The sequence below is a fragment of the Cydia fagiglandana genome, chromosome 14 (genome assembly GCF_963556715.1).
Source record: "Cydia fagiglandana chromosome 14, ilCydFagi1.1, whole genome shotgun sequence".
NCBI classification, from domain to species: domain Eukaryota; kingdom Metazoa; phylum Arthropoda; class Insecta; order Lepidoptera; family Tortricidae; genus Cydia; species Cydia fagiglandana.
In genome coordinates, this window is record NC_085945.1 from 12,168,991 (window position 1) to 12,191,072 (window position 22,082).

At 40.1% G+C, this 22,082-nt stretch overlaps 1 protein-coding gene across 1 annotated transcript in view; it reads right to left on the minus strand.

The window, feature by feature from the left end:
• Positions 1–22,082, minus strand: part of LOC134670794 (uncharacterized) — a 33,231-nt gene that overhangs the window by 4,387 nt on the left and 6,762 nt on the right. Inside the window, exons 3-12 of the mRNA XM_063528616.1 lie at positions 14,225–14,499; positions 12,861–12,988; positions 11,407–11,582; positions 9,359–10,350; positions 8,617–8,728; positions 5,373–5,717; positions 4,846–4,956; positions 4,201–4,355; positions 3,117–3,236; positions 1,531–1,584 (exon numbers count right to left, since the gene is read on the minus strand). Of these exons, the coding sequence (XP_063384686.1) occupies positions 1,531–1,584; positions 3,117–3,236; positions 4,201–4,355; positions 4,846–4,956; positions 5,373–5,717; positions 8,617–8,728; positions 9,359–10,350; positions 11,407–11,582; positions 12,861–12,988; positions 14,225–14,499 (2,468 nt within the window). The remainder of the gene's footprint in view (positions 1–1,530; positions 1,585–3,116; positions 3,237–4,200; positions 4,356–4,845; positions 4,957–5,372; positions 5,718–8,616; positions 8,729–9,358; positions 10,351–11,406; positions 11,583–12,860; positions 12,989–14,224; positions 14,500–22,082) is intronic.

Consider the following 22,082-nt stretch of genomic DNA (forward strand, 5'->3'; position numbering starts at 1 on the left):
TCTATTACTATGCCAGTTAAAAATATTATTTAACTAGATTGTTCAGGAGACATTTGACAATGCCATTGAAATTTTCATGATGCTTCAATAGCTTGCGGAATTTTACCCGCACGGTGGGGACTCCATGCAAGGGTTGGCACTCACTCGAGTGCAAAGCCTTGAATTTTCAATAAAATTTCACCACTGATAACGGGGTCTGACGATTAGTATATTTATTTCCAAACCACCACCAAACGCTTTCAACCAAAATACCACATAATAAAATATTAAATACTAGCTTATGAAATGGGATTGGCAATTGTCAAAGATTTGCATAGATGGCACCAGCATAGGTTTATCTGTCTCTAGTTTTATTCTATGGGAACTAAGATAAATAAATCATAACATTGTATTAAACTTCAGAAATGGTCAGTTGACATGTTTACTGCGGTAAGGAGTCGGAAGCCCTAAAGCTTTAAAGCAAGCGAGTTACACAATAATTCGTTCGCGTTAAGAATGCAGTAAAATCATCACTGTCCGCCCGCCTAGCGGTCCTCCGGATCCTCGTAACAGTCTTAACCAATCAAATCGTTCGTGATAAGAAAGTATGCTTTCAACTGGTCACTGTGAACTTGATTATCTAATCAGAAACGATTTGGTTGGTTACGAGCATCGCTATGTCGACGGACAATGATTATTTTACTGCATACTATAACTCAGCGGTCGGCAACAGAGGCGGCCCGTGAACCTCCCTGACTATTTTGTATGTAATATTTACAAATGGGAATGTCATAAATACACATCGGTAACTCGTGGCATTTAGGTAGCACTTAAAAGATTAGTTTAATTAATTCCTTTTTTTAGTGGTTTCTTTTTCTCGACTCGTATAGGAATTAGTGTTGTTTATTAATTTGTAACTTTGTTTAATATTAATGAACCCAAATAATAATTAAGAATAAATCTTTTAAGTGCTGCCTAAATGCCACGAGTTACCGATATGTAGTCATAAATATTAACAAAGTGCGGCCCGCGTCAACTTCGTTAACTACTATGTGGCCCTTGGCTCCTAATAGTTTGCCGACCGCTGCTATAACTGCTGCGCCGCAGCGAAGGTGTTAACAGTCGCGCCACACCACCCCACCAGACCACCGGAACGGTGGGCCCGGGACTTGCCCCGAGCTCTGCTACACCAGTAGCAGAGGCAAGCCAAGTCCCAATACTCAACACTCATCGGATGCACCACGCCACACACGCCAGCCTAAGCTGCCGGTCGCCTTCCCTGCGTCCCCGATGCCCGGCCCCGCTCAAACGGTATCACCGGGCTAGGGGTCGCGGGGTTGGATAAACGATCGGTGGCGAAAAAGCTGGCCTACACCAGCAGCTCTGACGTCCTCAAATTGACGTCGACTGACCTCCCCACGCGGTGGGAAGCGACCCGCCACAGCCGTCGCAGCCGAAAGGCGGGCACGGCCACTCATACCTCTCTATTAATAGAGAGGTATCGAATGATATACTACTACTAGGTGTTAACAGTGCGACAGTGGTACTCACCGGCATATGATGGTTTCGCATTGCGACGGGCACGCCGATGCCGCTCGCGCGCAGCTGACGTCACAAACACAATGTTACGTCACAGGTTAGGACGACACAATGACATGAAGTTAGAGTTAGACACATTCACATTTAATCCAAAGCCGATATAGTCTGGCAAACAAGTTTTGTCAGTAACAATAGATTAAAAACTATATTGATTCCTCTTTTTGGGGTATATTACATATGAAAAGACACTGATACTTTCTGCCTATGCTCTACTGACAAACGAATCTTGCCAAACTATATAAAATGTAGTCTGGCATACCATAATTGTCAGTAAAATAAAGGCGGTTGAAAAATGTAGGCTCCAAAGGTCTCTAATAGATTATTGTAATTTCGCGGCACTTATTACTGAAAAATTTGTTTGCCAGGCTATATGCATCATGTAGGGTATTTGAATAGGTACATATGATTATTATAAATTACGTGAATGATAAAAATTGCAAAGTAAACATTTAGAAATTGGACATTAAAAGTGTTAGCCGGTTATATACCGAGTTCCTTTACCAGTTATAAATAAAAAGTAAAAACTATAGGCAATATTTATTTGCTGCTGGACTATTGCTGCCTTAAAAAAAAGCGGAATGCTGTTAGAGTTAAACCAAGTCTGATGTGATTTTGATAGCCCACGCAGTGAAATTATTACGTATAAATAACACTTGCACTCGAAAAGTGCTCGAGTGGAGACCACGGACTAGCAAGCGCAGCGTAGGACGTCCACCCACAAGATGGACAGACGACCTTGTTAAACTCGCCGGAAGACGTGGATGCGGGTCGCTTCCAACCGGCTCGTATGGAGGTCCAAGGGGGATGCCTATGTTCAGCAGTGGACGTCTTATGGCTGAGATGATGATGATGATGAACACTTTCACTGGGTGGGCTGTCGAAAACGCTGTTTTCTTGATCTAACTCTACCATATGGCAGCAAGTAGCATATGAAAGGAATACCGGATTCCGAGAAAGAAAACAGATACCACACAATTACATGTTTGGATGTAGTGTTCCTGTTACGATCTCTTTAGATTAAAATATGTATGTACAATTAACAAAAATGCTAAATGTGTTAACATGTTTCCATGGTTCTTGTAGTTGTAGAATTGTTGATGATGATGAAATAAATTTAAAAATGATTCAAAAAATGAAAGTGCGACATGGTTGCGCTTAACATCAACTGCGACTCATGGGAAGACCTAGCTATGAACCGCGTGGAGTGGAGGAACAGCCTTCTAAGAGGTCGCGAAAGCCATGATAGGTCCTGGTTTCAAGACTTGGCCCGAAAACGGGCAATAAAACACATGCGCGATGAGGATCCTCAATGCACTTTTAGTCGTCACAAATGTAGGCGATTGTGCCGTTCAAGAATCGGGTTATATAGCCACGAGCGATGCTGTCGCTAGATCACATAGGTAAGTCATAGATGCTGCTTAAATCATCGGTAAAGATGCACAAGGCCTAATGATGATGATGATGAACTGTAATTATTTGATGGACTGGCATAAAATGCATAATATTGTATACATTCTGCTTTCTAGATATATACGTACATCTTTAGGTGCCACCAGTTGGCTCTGCGGCCGTTCCCTGCGCAGCGTCTCGGTGCCCTGGCGGACCAGCGCCGGTTGGTTCGGTGCGACGGGTTTCGCTGATGGCCTCGTTTCGTCGTCCTACAATATTCAATATCATTACATTTTTAAACAAGGTGATTTCGTGCCAATTATGTGGAGAGGGAGAGTTAGAAACAATAAAATATTGATAAATATTTCGGTTACAGAAACACTCATCAGCAATTATTGTTTTTTTACACGCGAATGCGACGCTTATGTTAGCCTATTATTATACATAGTTCGTTTTTTTAGCATTAGAAAAAAGGTAATCAATTTTGATGTGTCTTTTAATTGAAAAGTACGTTTTAAAAATAAGTCACGGCAAATTATGTAACAATTATGAATCTAATACGATCATTTATATTCTTCTGCTTTCATAAGTAATAGTTATTGATTTTTAAAAAGCGTTTTTCAATTAAAATACATGTCAAGATCGCTTACCTTCTTTTTAATGCTAAAAAAAATGAACTATATACTCGCCACGCTCGTGGTTTAATTTTGGAATCTTACGCTTGCTCGGGTATCAATATTAGCACGAGCGGTTAAATAACAACTATGCTGACATGACTAGCGCAATGAACAAACAAATCGCATACAGATGTAGTGCATAATTAATTTCACGGAAACGCACGAAAGTGTCTTGCTATTTCAATCAGTCTCGGTTCAAGAAGTGCCGAGGTTGACTGAAGTAGCATGATAAATATGACCGTTTCCGAGATAATACGAGGGAAAACAATTATGTATTACATCTGTATTAGACAGTAATCGGTAGGAGATACATGGTTCCATGCTGTAATATCCTCCTAAGGCCCAAAGTTCTACCTATAGTACTTATTTAGTTCAAGGAAATTTAAATCATATTCGATTGAAACAAAGTTGCTTTTTCTTTGTTTCGCTGAACAACGCAAAATCAACTCTATTTCCTACATTGTTGATTCAAATAATTTTTGTGGAAAATTTTTCATTTTTCATTTGAATCGCCGGGCCTTAGGTTTTATGTTTATGTGTTAAAGGTGTGACGTACCACTTCGAGCGTATAGGAGTCCCTGCGTATGGGTGCGGGGTGTGTAGGGTGCGCGGGGTGGGGGTGCGTGGGGCTGAGCGCGGGGTGGGAGGCGTACACGCCGCGCCGGATCATGTTGCAGCGCGGCAACGCCCGCGCCGCCACTGGGTTGCCCGCTGGATAACAAATATACAACAAATCATATGTATGCTAGTCCTGCCTTTAAAAACCCTATCGACACATCTCAACAAACGTATCTAAAGTAGAAGTACTAGTGCTCGACGCTGCACTAGTATTCGACATGGGCACTTTATATCAAAGTGTCAAGGATTAATACTATATTACTTTGACATAAAGTGCCCATGTCGAATACTAGTGTAGCGTCGAGCACTAGTACTTCTACCTTATGTGTTTTTTTAACAAAACATTACGATACTCGTGCCAAAAATAGGAAATTCGCAACAAGTGGCGCTAAATTAGTTCCAAATTACCTATTCGCACATGTATCGTGCAACGTTTTACAGTCCGTATGGCCCTTTAAATTTTGTACATAGTTGCGTAATGTGCTAATTATCGCATTAGTGCTGTAAAGTAGCACCACATGTACTGTAAAAGAATATAAGACACTTAAACAACAGAACAGTTTACAATACTATTTTATTTTACCTGGTATCCTGCTGAGTTCCTTATGTGAGCTATACTGCCTCAGCTTGGAGGTTGGAAGACCAGTTTTCCTTGGAACCGCTACTGGAGGCGCCATAGCACTTACACAAGAACCTGTACAGGAAGTAAAGTTATTGAAACCAATAATCGAGCGAAACTAAACCTTATATTAATATAATATCACCAACACCAAAATAACACAACTTTTTTGCCAACACATCAACAGCAAGATATCAAAACAAACGACCAACAACATACTAGTCACGTGACTTAACTGAACGTAATATACCCATTCGTATATATCTACAAGTACAACACTGAAAAGAAAGCTATTCTTAACACTTTTTGAAAATAATTTTACTTTGCTATTCTTTGCATGCAATCAAGTTCCCACCTGGCACCTTTCCACTCGAATGGCTTTTCTTATTATTAATCATTTCAGAACAATAAATTGTAACCATCTCATAAAGATTATAACTGCGCCATTAAACACAACCTGTCAGAAAGTTGCTCAATTTTTACTAACTTACCCATGCTTTGAGTTTTCACCGGCACGCTGGGCCCAAACATTTTCTTATCGGGACTAACTTTCCCCGCCAATATATCCCTTTTAGCCGAACTCTTCTTAATCATAGTAGCGCTGTTTATCACCGTCGCATGCATATCATATGTCTTATCCATGGACGAATTCGCGCTAGCCTTATTCATGTTATATGACTTGTCGTAAGTTCTTTCCATTGGAGAGTTGCCGGTCACTTTTGTCACGGTGTAGGATTTGTCGTCGACCATATCGTAGATGGGCGATATGGTTGTGTGCATGTTTAGGAGGTCTTTAGGTTTGCGGAGGCCTATGAGGGGTGTTGATGATATTGAACCTGGAAGGAGATATTTGTTTGGGAAGAGAAAAAATGCAAGGTAAATATAAAGTAGCCTAGGTTGGTTTAGTTTAGTATCATAATCGTTTATGGTATACACCTAGTTGTTTATACCAGTCACAAATAAGATGTTGTTTTCCATCGTATTTTCTCGGAAACATTCATATCTGTCATGTTACTTTAGTACTTATGTAGCGAGACTAAATGAAATATAAATACACGTTTCCGTGAAAATACGATGAAAAATAATATGCACCTACCGACATGGGACATACATCATAACAAGTGATTTAGATGGATAAATTGTTAGCGACTCGCTAGATGGGTTCTCAATTCGAAGGCGCTTTTCGCTAGTGTTATTGATTACAACGATGACGCGTCAACAATAAAATAAATTTTGTAAAAAGTCGTTATTAAAATGACATTCCTAGATAATAATAAATGGCTTGTTTTGCGCCCGCAAGAGGTTTTCACAGGTCGTCTATATCGGGCTTTTGAGGAGTAATGCAATGTCTCCTTAAGGTGGTTCGCTTTTCATACAAAATTCAATCAAAGCTCATTAAGTAACTACACACTATTAGTACACAAATATTTTCGCATTTATCTTCTTTCGAATATTCGTTTGCGCGAAATTAACAGGAAAACAATGTTTCATACAGAAATCATGCAAAAATCATAGTTAACTTTTCATCAATTTTACGTATGTGTGTGTCACAAATGTCGTGTACAGATACATTTGCGACGTTGCCATTCCATTTCCGACGTTGCCGGGCTGACCACGGCTCGAATTTGGAGTGCCGTCATGTTTAGTGCAATTTTGTTGACACTGATATTTGACAGGTAGTTAATTGACCTAAGCGAGAAGTTCGTCAGCTTAGCTAAGAACTATCATGGCGTGTTATGCAAACAGTCGCTTTTTTGCTTGCAAACGGAAGATTCCCGGTTCGATCCCCAGTCATTGTATGCTGGAACATAACTTTTTGTATTTTTGTTACACCTAAATTTCGTATTGTTTTTTTATTTTTATTTAATTTTTCTTATTATCATAAATCGATTATTAAGTATGGGCTACACGTATTCTTTTATTTTTACAAAGATAATTAGTAATTATTAATCTCTCTGATTTTTACAATCAGGACATCTTCACTGCAATAAAAACCGGGCAAGTGCGAGTCGGACTCGCGCACGAAAGGTTCCGTGCCATAATGCAAAAAAAAAAACAAAAAAAAGCAAAAAAAAAACGGTCACCCATCCAAGTACTGACCACTCCCGACGTTGCTTAACTTTGGTCAAAAATCACGTTTGTTGTATGGGAGCCCCATTCAAATCTTTATTTTATTCTGTTTTTAGTATTTGTTGTTATAGCGGCAACAGAAATACATCATCTGTGAAAATTTCAACTGTCTATTACGGACTATTACGGTTCGTGAGATACAGCCTGGTGACAGACGGACGGACGGACGGACGGACGGACGGACGGACGGACAGCGAAGTCTTAGTAATAGGGTCCCGTTTTACCCTTTGGGTACGGAACCCTAAAAAGTAGTGTATAAAATTTCCTGTGGTTAAAAATAATGGATTTTGTCTATGAATGAAAAACACAATTATTACTATAGTTTGTTTTTTTTAGCATTAGAAATAAGGTAAACAATCTTGACGTGTCTTTTAATTGAAAAACACATTTTAAAAATTAGTTACGGCAAATATGTAACAATTATAAATCTAATACGATCATTTATATTCTTCTGCTTTCATAAGTAATCGTTTTTGATTTTTAAAAAACCTGATAGCACTGAGTATGTGGGGGAAGCGCTGCTGGCCTAGCCGAAAGCAATTCGGAGGTCACGGGTTCTAACCCCGGTTCGTACCAATGATTTTTCGAACTTTTGTACGAAATAGCATTTGATACCTACCTATTTACACACCGATACCTATTTTTCGGTGAAAGAAAACAATGTGAGGAAACCGGACTAATCCAAATAAGTTTACTCTCTGGGTTGGAAGGTCAGGGCAGTCGCTTTCGTAAAAACTAGTGCGCATGCCAATTCTGGGATTAGTTGCCAAGCGGAGATTGAATATCTGGGAGACCGACCAAAGCTTAGAAAACATAAAAACTCAAAAATGCGCGTTTTCTCATAGACCTAGCTAAGAGATCAAACCCCTTATAGCAAATTTCATCGAAATCGTTAGAGCCGTTTCTGATACCATCCAAATATGTATATAAATAAATAATTATATATATAATAATTGCTCGTTTAAAGGTAAGATAACACAAAGGAGAAACGAAAAGAAATTACCTACTCGCACCAGTCTTGAACCCCAATCCTCTTGCACGTATTTCCACGAACATACCGTTACGCTATTGCAACATACTTACGTTGTGTGAAATTGTCTACTACAAGGATCACGGAAACACTGTTTGCATGTGTGAGTAATAGTAGGAAAAAGCGTGACAGCAACACTCCGTCGAATTAAAAAGGTGGTTTTTGCACAATGAAGTATTCAATGTTTATTCTAATAGTTCAATATTTACTTAAAAAGTGCGCGAAACATACTTTTAAGTATACAAATACCAAGACCATTTCACAAAAAAATAAAATCTGAAATTTTGCAAAAGTGGTGCCATCTAGCGAGAGTTAAGTTTTGAGTAACCTAGGCGAACCACCTTAATGTGTAATAACTGGGAGACCGTTAACATATAAAAACTAAAAAATGCGCGTTTTCCCAGAGATAAAACCTAGCTAGATCGATTTATCGCCCCCGAAAACCACCATATAGCAAATTTCATCGAAATCGTTTAGCCGTTTCGCGAGCGCGAAATATGTATGTATATAAAGAAATATACATATAAATAAATAAATAAACAAAAATTGCTCGTTTAAAGGTATTAGATATGTACTTGGGTCATGCTGTGTGTCGGGCACGCTTTCCGGTGGACTGGACGAGCTGAAGGTGCCGGTGTCCGTGCTCTCGCTCGAGCACACCATGGCTCGCTGCTGCGAGCCCCACTCCTGTAAATATATCTCACGTTAGGGGTTGTGCACAAATCACGCGAGGTATTTTCGGCTACTTTTTGACTCCCCCCCCCCTCTGGTGATATTTGGTGAGGTTTTTGGCTACCCCCCGTCTCCCTACACAACCTCACGTGCATTTTTTTGTTTTTTTTTTCATTCGACCTAATTCTATTTAAGATAAATAGTATTGTATATAGAAATTCTTGTTTATTTTTCTATTTTCGTTAAATAGACTTGCTATTTTGAAGTGCAGAGTGAAGATTTATGTTTAACGAAACCTAGAAAAAGTATCTACTCATGTGGTAGTCATTATACGTATTGAAAATTAAATATGTCTTATTGATACGGTTTAACACCCCCTGGCACTGACTAAAATAACCGACTTGGTTTCACATAAGTAACATCTCAAAAACTTTTGTAGTAGAAGAATAGTAGAAGAATTGCATTGCGAGACTTGCATCCTTTTACATGTAATGTTTTTGATGGGATATGTTATAGTATAGGCCACCTCTTTGTTTCATATTTGTCTATTGTAAAACTTATCTAGTGACCCATATATGTAACACGCAATAATAATCTTTCTAACTTCTGAACATTGAAAATTTTAAGCAAACCATTTCATCTCACCTCAAGCGTCCTCTCGCCGGACTCAATGAGGTTCGTAGTCGCCAAATTGATATCAATCAATTCGCTCTCATCTTTCTTTGCAGCATAGACTACAGTACTATCTATAGAGGCAGCTCGCGGCGACACCTTTTTAAAGGTAGCGTTCCTTTTGGGCGTGTCTCTCGTCGCTGGCTCTTCCTTATCAAAACTATTATTCATTCTTCTCCTTGATAACAATTCTGAAGCATTCTCCATACTGTGTCGGGGCACTGTGATAGTTTGATTTGGAAGTTGTATAGTTTTTATTGCTGCGTCTGCTTGATTAGGTAGTTTATCGTCGGGCAAAGCTTTCCTAGCTAGAGACAGCTTCTGACGCGCCTGTATAATCTCGTTTAGTTCCTGCTTGTCTAACGTAACGTTTAAACTGTTTTTGCCCAATTCTGCCGTTCGCGGCATGTTCATATCCTTGAAAAATGCGTCGTCTTTCTCGAACGTAGAATTCAAATTCTCCTTTTCGTCCCGTCTGAATTTAGAGTTGGAATAATGCAAAGTAACGGTTTCTGACATTTCTGGTTTGTTTGCAGTTTTGGTCGTGTTTTCGCCGTTTTCCATTAGTATCTTGCTCGGGTCGATTTGACAGGCTTCTTCTTTAGCTTTGGTGTAGCTTTGCGATTGTTTTAGTTCGTTTTCGCGTTTCTGGAAGTGATTGAAGGGTTGGTGGCGCGGGCGAGCTGATAGTAGTTTCTCCGATTGATCGAGATGCGTGAAGGTTGCTGAACTGAAGATGTTATTGGAGTCTGTGGACTCTCTGGCTTGTTTGGACATGTTGGAGACAATGTAGGAAGAGTTGACGGAGCTGACAAGGGAAGGGGGTAGAGAGTCCATGAGGCTATCGTTGTCGGGATAGGTGGTCTGCGATAGGAAGCTTGTGCTCATGTCCTTTTCGTCTAATATGGAGAGGGTCATGCTGGTCATCATTGGGTCTATGCTTTCTCGGCCTGACGGTGGTATTCCTGTAATAACGACAAAAGAATTTATTAAACCAAGCTTAGCTTTAATTTTTAATATGAAAGTGAACCTTTGTGGTTTTTCAGTATTACAATTTACGAAATTACTTTTGCAATTTGAATTTATAGACACTCGTGCAACATTTTTCGAAGACCTTAGGTCTCCTTTTTCAAGCAGGAGTGCCGAGGAATGCCACTGGTTCACGTCACAGACAAAACATCCTCCAGACTTAGCATAGTCGCGCTACCCCGTCTGCCACTCATATGGTAATTTTACTCCATGTTCGAGTCGAAAGTGTCTTTGTGTGACGTCCGTGTCTTTGAACGGACCAATCACGGCACGGGACTTCGACCTCGTCCCGCGCACCCCCGCATTTTTGGCATCATCGGTTGCATGAAATAATTGCTCTAAACTCGGTCTAGAGGATTCCTAGTCTATGGTTCACGTTGATATTGGCGCGTACAAATGTAGTGCATAATTGGTTTCCTCCGTATTTTCTCGGAAAATTTCGTATTTGTCATGCTACTTTTCAATCAACCTCAGTACTTTTGGTAGCGAGACTGACTGAAATAGCAAGATACTTTCGTACGTTTCCCTGAATATATGAAGGAAAATAATTATGCACTACATCTGTACATACAGCCACAGAATAATTAATAGTACTATCGTACAGAAAGGAAACTTCCTACAAAAACGAAGTTTGACAGCGGTTCAGGGTCGAATGATGCCGTCTCTTTCTAATATATGGCACTAGCCCTTTCGGCTATTTAGGGTTGTCAAAAATCAAGTGATTATCTTATCTGTGGTCGTGCACGCAAAAGGAAGTCAAGTGGTGCCAACCCTAATAATTGCTCGGAGCAATGCTGAGCCGAGCGAAGCGAGAGTTTGACCGAAGTCAGGAGTTTCGCACCCCTGATACAGCACAGTATTCGCGTGAGTGACTTAAATACGTCCATAAACTGATCCTAGTCTTTCTCAATTAAAAATGATTACAACAGGATCATAGATGTACTAAACTAACTCAACGCTAACATGTATGAATATTTAATACATTAATTTACCTGAATCTCTTTGCGACGGCAAACTCTTCCTACTGTCCAAGGACTCAGGGTTGAAATTGCCAGAGCTCTCCATCATCAGGGAGGACACCAGACTTGGGGGAGACATTCGCATTAAAGATTCGCCGCTTTGGTACATGTTGAGGCTTCCGCGTTCGTTCATTATGTTCGTGAGGCCCCTGTAATTTTCAAAGAATGGAAAATTATAACATAATAAATTATAGCATAAATCGTCGGGTGACAAGCAAAAGTCACTAACTAACATCATTGAAATTATTGGACAATAAACCGTGTTACAAGTGTAATAAACTGCATTGTTACTTTAATTTTTTGATAGTACTTAGTGACTTTTGCTTGTCACCCGACGAAATATAACCTGAGTACTTTGGTTATGGCTTTGGGTTTGGGTTGGCTGTGTGAGAAATGATATGAAACGAACGCAAGTGAATGATGAGATGACGGGCGAGAGAGAGGTATGGAAGAAAAAGACATGCTGCGCCGACCCCAAATAAATGGGATAACGGCAAGTGAATGACTTTGGCTATGGGATTTGAATGTAATATAGTAACAAGAGATATTGAATAAAACCCTCATCGATATCACATGAAGTAACATGTTCCAATGAAAAAAATGACTGTTTTTGTGGAGTTTACAAAGATTTTCAAACATATAAGTTAGCTAAAAGGTTAGTGAGAAACTAGTCTGAAATTCAAACTACAGCTTGGCAAAAAAGAGTAGAAATTAAAAAGTGGCAACACTGTAGTGTCGTCCCGTTTTCTTATATATATTGGTGTGAAAGAGACGACAGTACAGTGTTGCCACTTTTTAATTTCTACTCTTTTTTGCCAAGCTGTATATTGCATTTTTAGAACGCAATGCAATTAAATTGCATCACTACAATAAATTGTAAGAGACTTAATAGTCTCTTGAACAATTTGAAAGTAGCTATTGTAAGAAATATTGATGACGGGACGATATTACGTTCTATACTTTCGCCTTCTATTTTTATGTCGTTTTGATTTTGCTATGTCATCGAATTATAAAACAACTTTTTAATGATTTTATTACGTTTTTGAATTTAGTAAGCTTTAAACACTAGACAAGTGCGAGTCGGTCTCGCCCACCGAGGGTTCCGTACTTTTTAGTATTTGTTGTTGTAGCGGCAACAGAAATACATCATCTTTGAAAATTTCAACTGTCTAGTTATGCAACAGCCTGGTGACAGACAGACGGACAGACTGACAGCGGAATCTTAGTAATAGGTTCCCGTTTTTACCTTTTGGGTACGGAACCCTAAAAATGAAGACTTTTTCCTCTTAACCATCTTTAGAGCGTCAGTCTACTACGATAAGAGTTCTACTATTAGAATCGAAAATCTAAACACGCCTCTATTGTCAAGGCTTTAGAGTGCGTGTTCAGATATTTTTGAGCGCTCCGATGGCGGCTGTAATACTCACTTATTAAATGTATTGTGAAGATTGTGCGCTGGCTGTGACAGGTCGATGTTGATCGGTTTGGAAGGCAGGTGATCCGAGGACAGACGCTCTGACGCTTCTGACACCAGCGTCATGTCTACGTCCTCCAACTGAAAATAAGAAGTATATTGGGTACAGTTTACAGTCGCCATCAAAGTAACTTTATATTATACAGTACAGATTATAATAGGCCAGGGGTCGGAAAACATGCGGCTCTTTTGATGTTGGAACCCTTGTGAGAGTTTTTAGGCCCCTTAAAATACTTATTGATCCTTTGTCACAATAAAGAAAAAATCCCTTAGGTATCCGAAAATCTTGAGAATACGGGACAGCGGTAGACAATTTCGTGGAATGCTCCTATGTTGTTGTTGTCTGTCCTAGGGCACCCCGGAGGTGCATAGGGCCTCCACAAGATCCTTCCACGCCCTCCTGTCTTGAGCAACCGTCTTGGCCTCGTTCCAGCCTGCCAGTACTACGGCTGTCAGCTCGTTCTCCTATATCCTCTGGATAATCCACTCAGGTGATATTAGTTCGTGGATACCGAGCGTAATTGTATAAAGTACCTACTCTTGAGCGCTCTGTATAATTACCGCATCATAAAAGCATGCTTTCATACTACAATAATAAATATAGAATATGTTAAAAAAGCAAGAGATAACTCATGTAAACAAACATATATACTAGTGCGTCTCGGTTTACGTAACACGGTAGTGTTTGCCAAGGCAGTTTACACCTATGTAAATATATGACACAATGTTTTTATTATAGGTTCTTGTATGCAAAATCGACATGTAAAATACAAAGAACGCATTGAACTGATATTAAGAATGCTAATGATAATAATCGGATTCGTTAAAAGCCGTAATAATAAAAAGTTATCTATGAGTTGATTATACTTCCGTGTAATGTTTTTACGAAGCAACTTAAACTAAATTGCAATATGATATATTGATATAAGATGGAACATAAAAGCAACTTATATTTTTGACAGAAACACACTAACACAGCATGTTAAAACCTCCTACTTCTTTAAATTTGTATGATGAAATTCTTAGAAAATGGTACCAAAATCGTTACATTTTGTGACGTCAGTTTTCCCGAACATTTTGAACCAAAATGGGGAAGCGGCCTTACTACTTATATTCTGTTTTTAGTATGTATTTGTTTTTATAGCGGCAACACAAATATATAATCTGTGAAAATTTCAACTGTCCAGCTATCACGGTTCATGAGATAAGCCTGGTGACAGGCAGACGGACAGCAGACGGAGAGCGAAGTCTTAGTAATAAGGGTCCCGTTACCCTTTAGTCACGGAACCCTAAAAATTATTAAAGAGTTGAACTCACCTGCGCCTCCTCTTCACTAACCAAACTCCGCCTCTTACTCGCGTACTCTTTAATCGCATTGCTGTTATCCGTGTCAGTCTCCACATTGAAGGTCTTCAGTCTCAATATGGGGCTCAAAGGCCCCAACGGCGCCGAGTACTTGTTGTACGTGAGATATTTGTTTTGGGTCGGCGGGCTCTCCACGATGCTCTGTATGCTGGGCCGTTGGGCCCGCTTCTTGGGTTTCACAAAGGTCCGCGAGTCGAATTTGTGCTTGTTCGGCGCTGTGACGTCATCTAAAACAATTGAGAACATGAGAAACAGTGGCAGATTTGCTCTAAGGGCCACCTCACATTTGGCGTCTTTCGAGCGTCGGCGTCTACAATTCTATGGCCACTGCTCGACGTAACGTCGACGCAACTGCGCAGCGACGTCATTTTCCATAGCGCTGACCAGACACCGACGCTCGAGGGACGCTAGATGTGGGGCGGCCCTAAGGCCCAGTAGGCCCGGGCCTAGAGCGGCAAGGTATTATAGGGGCGGCAGTATATAGATGGGTGCTGAGAAAGGGGCGGCTAGTAGTTACTACAGGGCCTAGGGCGGCCAACACTGCAAAAGTGCGAATCCCCCACTGCTTGAGAACGGACTGTTTGTACTAAAAACAACATTATTAACCCTTTCAATACCACGCCTATCGTGTGCGGCGTTTCATCGTGTACCTTGTCTGAATGCGCTTATTATCAGGAACGATTTTTACCAATACACACATATGAAAGGTTAACTAAAGAAATACGACGAAGACATCAAAAACATTCATAACTACAAATAACTTATAAACTAAAATAGATGTCATACACTAAAGAAAAAGTGACCAACTCCACCGGTACAAAATAACTGTTCATTATTTTCGAACGAGTAGTAGCACATGAGCACATAAGTAAGGTGCTAAAACCACACATTCACGGTCAAGTGCTATTTTCGTTTACTATAGTATAGTCACCTGCAATAATATGTCACTCTTCGAAAGTCGCAAAAATATGTGACACGCTTTTATGGCTCTACAAATCTCCTCCTCTTCTTCCTCGCGTTATCCCGGCATTTTGCCACGGCTCATGGGAGCCTGGGGTCCGCTTGACAACTAATCCCATGATTTAACAACAAATAAGAAATATTATAGCAGGTGACAGGTGACTGTACGGTAGTATGTTATAGATACTACCGTATACACAAATGCATTTATTTCATTACTTTTTACATCAGTTCTTAGAGGTAGATATACCATATTGCAATAAAACGGCCTACTAATCACTAGTCTTCTCTTGTGCATGAGTGTCAAACGCAAATGAGCTAGTGATATGCATAATAATTAGAGCAAGCTAACATAAAATAAACTTGCACAATGTACTACCGACCAAGGATGAAACTCTCCCGTGATATTGAAATGTAGTTTACACATCATGAGACTTTGTAAATTAGGGTTTGTACAATCAGCTGCAAAATAATGTCCATCAACGGATTAGTTCGATTAAGATCTTTAGCTAAAAAAACACCTAATAACATGGTGGGTTTTTCACTCGGTTTCCCGCCCATATTAGGCCGCGAAGCTGATGAATGAATTGCATTGATACCTCTACCTCCTATATTTGTTTGAGTATTAATCATCCTAATATTAACCTAATTGCAATGATAAGTTGATAACATATCATTTAATCACTAGTAATTGATATTAAAGCAAATAAACGAGGTCGCCGTGTCTCTATAATAAATTGATTAGTGATTACTTTGTTTAAGGACGTGCTTCCTTCCATGCACGCATGAATGAATACATTGTTGTGTTATCATATCGTAACTGAGGCACAACCAGCCTCGTATGGGACAAAGAGAATACCAAGTATATTAGAGAACCGGCCAAGTCCGAGTCGGACTCGCGCACGAAGGATTCCGTACCATTATACAAAAAAAAACGGCAAATAAATCACGTATATGTAAAGTTAAATAAAGATCCAAGAGATAGTTATGACTATGTATTAAGAGTATAAGTGTTTTGGCATATCTAGAGCTGTAAACTTATACTTGTATTTATTTCAAGAATAAAGAATTGAATTTCGCATATCGTCAGTTGTACAGCATTCATAAGTTGAATACTTCAAAAAATCAATAGTCTTGTCTCCCACGCTGTATATAAACAATTAGGACCTCAAATAAATTCATCTTACTAGAGAATAACGTGCTTGCCTGGACGATAAATTATAGACATAAGTAGTCGTGGGCGAGACGTCCATAACCCGTATGCCACCAATTTGAATATTTTTAACCGACTTCCATTTCATAGAAGGAGGAGGTTCTGTATTCGGTTGTGGCTATTTTTTTTTTTTTTCTATGTACGTTCACCGATTACTCCGACATCCATAGTCCGATTTGAGTAATTCTTTTTTTGTTTGAAAGGAGCTACCTCCTAGTTGGTCCCATTTTAATTTGGTTCTGTTCTGATGATGGGATCCATGAGGAATTGAGGGAACTCCTCAATTTTTAAAGGCACATGCATGGTGATTTGGGTATTTTCTTAAGCAACTCGAGCATTTTCTCCCGAAAACCATCACTTTGATGAAGTAGACCTGATGATGATGATTGTTTTGATGATAATGATGATGATTTTTAAATGCAGTATGTTCAGCGATTACTCCGGCACCTGTGATCCGATTTGAGTAATTCTTTTTTTGTTTGGAAGGAGTTGCCTCCAAGGTGTTTCCGTATTATTTTTGGTTCTGGTCTGATGATGGAATCCATGAGGAATTGAGGGAACTCCTCAGTTTTTAAAGGCACGTGTAAAGTGATTTCGGTGTTTTCTAAAGTAACTCGAGCATTTGCTTCCGAACACCGCCAATTTGACGTAGTGCAAGTGTAGCCTTACCACGAGTTTGACATTGACATATTCGCTAAGTTAGCGACGCTAATAACGTCTTCGTAACTTACTTTTTATGCACCTCGCTCGCACTAATATGCCAGTACGAGTGAGATGCAAAGAAAGTAAGTTACACACACGCGCTAGCGAATAAATCAATGTCAAACTCTTGGTAAGCTGGTAAGGCTACTGATCGGGGGTTAGGGTTAGGAGTTAAGGGGTCGGGGATTTAGGGGTCGGGTAATGGTGGTTGAAGGGCGGCTGGTTCAGGGCCGAAGGGTACATGGATCAGGGGTTGATACGCTATGAGGTTGAGTGATCGGGGGGGGTTGAGGGATTGGGTCAGTGGCGGGGCGGAGGATGGATTTAGTGTAGTGACAGGAATTATAATTTCCCAGACGGACTCGAGAAAATTCCAGATTACATATTTATTAAAGTAAATACACGAATTTAGTGTTAATCATGATGTTGTTTTTCATTCACGCGTCGCGCTATTAACAATGCGTTAAAACTAAAAATGGAAAAATAAAAACTTTTTACAAAAAAAAGAAAACCGACTTCAAAAAGGATGAAATAAAATATTATCCTTTTTAAGTCTATGCGTTACCAACTGATATGTTTGAAGTCGGTGCCAAGCCAAGTAGTAAAGAATACCCGTCAAAAATAATCAGCTTTATGACTATAAATCCCATTAGAAGTGTACCATTAGAACTATTCTAAATGTGTAAGTAATTCTGTCTGCCTCTTTGTCGCCTTTTTATGGCTAAACAATTGAACCGCTTTAGGTGAAATTTGGCAAGAACGTAAATTCTTTGAATTGTTTTATATTTTGAAATGTAGTCCTCTGAATAAGGGACGGGAAATAACTTCAGTTCCAATCCCACGCTTGCGTGCCGACAAACATACGGTACGGACTGTGCCAAGAAGATCGATCGTGATCGTGTGTTCTGAGGTGTCTTCTTAGGTACAGTCGACGTCAAAGAAAGGTATTATACACTTTTGCACCTTACTCCATTGTAATAAGACGAGAAGTGTAAACATATTTTTAACGTCGACTGTACCTACAGAAAGTACGTTCATTGTAAGGCAATCCAACGTACATCCTTATCGAATCGGACTATAATAATGGTATGCTTCAAAAGTTGGCTTGGCACCGACTTCAAACATATCAGTTGGTAACGCATAGACTTAAAAAGGATAATATTTTATTTCATCCTTTTTGAAGTCGGTTTTCTTTTTTTTGTAAAAAGTTTTTATTTGGGAATCTTATTCTACGGCCCTTATAAAAAAAATAGTTTCGGTTTAATCAAATAAAGTCTTGCTGTATTTTGAGTTTTTTTTTTAATACATCCTAAACTGTTTAAATCCTCTTTTTTTATCGACAAGCCATGCCGAAAAGGATTGATATGTCGATTTTTCATATTTAATGGCTTTCGGGCATAGTGATCAATGTGATCATTCTATTTATGTAACTACATAAACGGTTCACTGTAAACGACCGATAACATGTTATGTAAACAACATACAGCAACATTAGATGCCTTGTCACATTAAATAATATTACGTTCCAAGGACTTGGAACACTAAGGGCCACTAGCACCATCCCACTAACCCGGGGTTAACCGGTTAAACCGTAAACCCAGTGTCAAATTGTACTGGTAACCATGGTAACTCCAGGTTTAACCGGTTAACCCCGGGTTAGTGAATGGTGCAAGGTGGCTCTAAGTAAATTAGGAAGAGTAACAAAGCACGGGTTAACAAACCCGTTAACCTTGGTAAACGTATCTTTGGGCAGTAATTAAGCTTTATCATTTAATTTGCAGCCGAATTCAGTGCAATGACTTATTTTCATACTGCTCAATTAAACGTAAATGTTCTAAATCATAATAACCTTATTTTAGCCTACTTTGGTGTCCCACTGCTGGGCAAAGGCCTCCCCTCGTTTTGTCCACTCGACCTGTCATCGGCATTTTCCCACCGTATGGGGTAGAATGCGCCCAAATCGTCCCGCCATCTCCTTTTCGGTCTGCCTGAACCCCGGCCTGCCTGAACCTAAGTAACTAACTAACTCAATAATTGCCTATTTGACCATATGTAGGTACATAAGTTACCAATCTAGACATGCTCGTCACAATTTATAATAACAACGCAATACTGTATTATGTTGTAAGAGAAATTACAACGCGTACAATTTATACACACTGGTCACGCTCAGGAAATCGGGTGACACTTGTCAAAATGCCTTGACAAATACGAAGTGGCTTACGATTGGACGTTATTTTGATGCTATAGAAGGCGTTCGTTTAATTTAAATAAACAATTGGCAGTGTAAGGAAAGGGGATAGTGATTGGCCGTCGCTGTACTTAACGAAAGCTTTCACTTGTACGGTAGTATATTTGGCCCAAAACTTGTGCTTGAAATCAGACGCTTAACTGTCCTTTCTTCCCCTTTTTTGTCGATAAGCCTACATGATCGTAAACCGTATGACAAATACTGATGAGTCTTAGTGGTGCCGGAGTACGTGCGTACACATATAACTTCAGGAACACGATAATATCAATTCAGTTGCTCAGAAAGGTGTTTACTAAACACCTTTCACATGCGCTGTCTTCGGAATATCCTCAACATCACATGGAAGGACAGGGTCACTAACGAGAGAGTCCTGGAAATTGCACAGCTTCCTAGCATCACCGCCCTGCTGAAACAGAGGCGCTTGCGGTGGCTTGGGCATGTGCAGCGGATGGATAACACTCGTCTGCCTAGGCAGATTATGTTGAGCCAGATAGCATTTCAAAAGCGCCGCATTGGACGTCCCTTGCTGCGTTTTAAGGACTGCGCGAAACGCGACATGGTCGCTTTTGATATCGATAGGGACACTTGGGAGGAGCTCGCATCAGATCGCGATGGATGGAGGGGTGCCATCGTGAAAGGTCGCGAAATTCACGACAACGCGTGGTTCCAAGACCTTGCCCAAAAACGCGCAAAGAGGCACAATCCACCTGATGATGCCGACATGGTTCCCAGCTTCACCTGCCACAAATGCGGTCGCAAATGCCGGTCCCGCATTGGCTTATACAGCCACGAGAGACGTTGTTCCTCGCTTACAGACGCTGCATAAATCATCTGTCAAGATGCTAAAGGCCTGAATGATGCTCAGAAAAGACAATTAACACTTAGAAATTAAGTTGTGTGTATGAAGGGTTTAACAAGGGGCGTCGTAAGTCGTAACTTAGCACGGATAGAGGAGGAACAAAATTGTCCGAAAGGAAAGCCCATAGATAATAAACCGCACATGACTAGTTAATATTGTAATTGTGGACCTGGGTCGACAATAAAGGCGTTAATGGGGCCGTTACTTTCCGCGGCTGTCGCGGTTTGCCGACCCGAGGCGCTTTCTTCGAGGTCGCAACGTGTGGGCTTGACACTTTACACCGAGGTTCGAGGTGCGATTTCACTGGCCTTAGTACCTATTGGTTATTTTGTACATTGTATTGTATGTGTTTGTTATTTGTTGTATGTATTTTCCATTATTTTCGCCATATCTGTCGCAAGGATGACGACCGATGGGGCCAGCGAGTACTGTTCTGGAGACCTCTACTAGGAAGCCGAGAAACCCACGAGCCAGATGGTCGGACGACATTAGAAAGACGGCAGGGCCGACCTGTCATAGAACCGCCGCATACAGAACAACATGGAAATCTGTTATCCATGAAAGAGGCATGGATATGGTCAGCAGTGCAACGCAATATCTTGAGAAGAGAACTACAAGTATACTAAAAGTATTCAAAAATACGTATGTAAATAAACTACAGTCCGGATTTCGAAAAGTAATTCGGGAATGAGTATGTTTAACAACTATGTTGCGCACGCTTTTCGCCTCAAGGCTAATTTGTATTGCAGGAATTGCTACTGTGTCTCAATATATCTACAAAACTTATGAAAGACAAACTAAGACTTTGCATTAATTTATAACAGACTTCCAAAGATAATTAAGATAATGTCCATAATCAGCCCAGCCTAACTTTACGATACAAAAATAACGCATTCATCAGGCTCCGAAATGAATTGGGGTCAGCTTATTTGAGTTCCGTCATATGGGTTCAGTAATAAATCTTGTAAAATAGCTCCCATCACCATATCACCATTCACACACTGACAGCTATACAGACACATACATAGAACAACTATCAATTATCAATAATAGCAATCGGAAGCACCTTCTACGATCACTTTCACTACCATGCTGACTCAATATGACGCCATAGGTCTCGCCAATAAAAAACAAAATCCAATCAAAGCCTCTCGCAACCGCCAATTCATTATAAACCGTATTACCGTTACATAAAGTACTTTCTTGACCTTATCTTGCGCGAATATAAAAGTGAAACGTAACGATATATGGAGTGAGGTTCGAATAATCGGCGCGTAGGAGTGCATAAAGGAGATGCAAATGCATTGTCTGTATGAACAAGGTACCAATACCTTCATGCATGGTATGATAGTTTCCTGTCATAATACATTCGTAGTATTCATTCGTGGACCCGGGTATGTCCTTAAACTACGTCCAAGACTACCGGTGGACGGGGAGCAGCGTCCCTCAAATTCGGTGTATTCGACTGCGATCGCCAAGCCGCTTGCCAAGCGTGGCGATTATGGCATTCACCCCCCAAAAAGGGGGAGGCCTATGTTCAACAGTGGACGTCTTATGGCTGGGATGATGATAATGATTCATTCGTACTGGTAGTCTTTAGTTCAGGAACTTCTTTCTAGTGTAAAAGCTATTCAGCTTATAAGTAAATAAAGTTGAGTTTTGGGCCTAGCAATCGCTCGTTTGCGAACATTTAGAACGTTAGTCTTTTTTAACAGGGTTGGATGAATACGTTTTCTTTTTATTGAAGAAAGCGAGCACTCCGTCGTATCATTTTAGTAAAATCGTCATAGAATTAATAAAAAAATCAGTTTCCATGTGTTTTTTT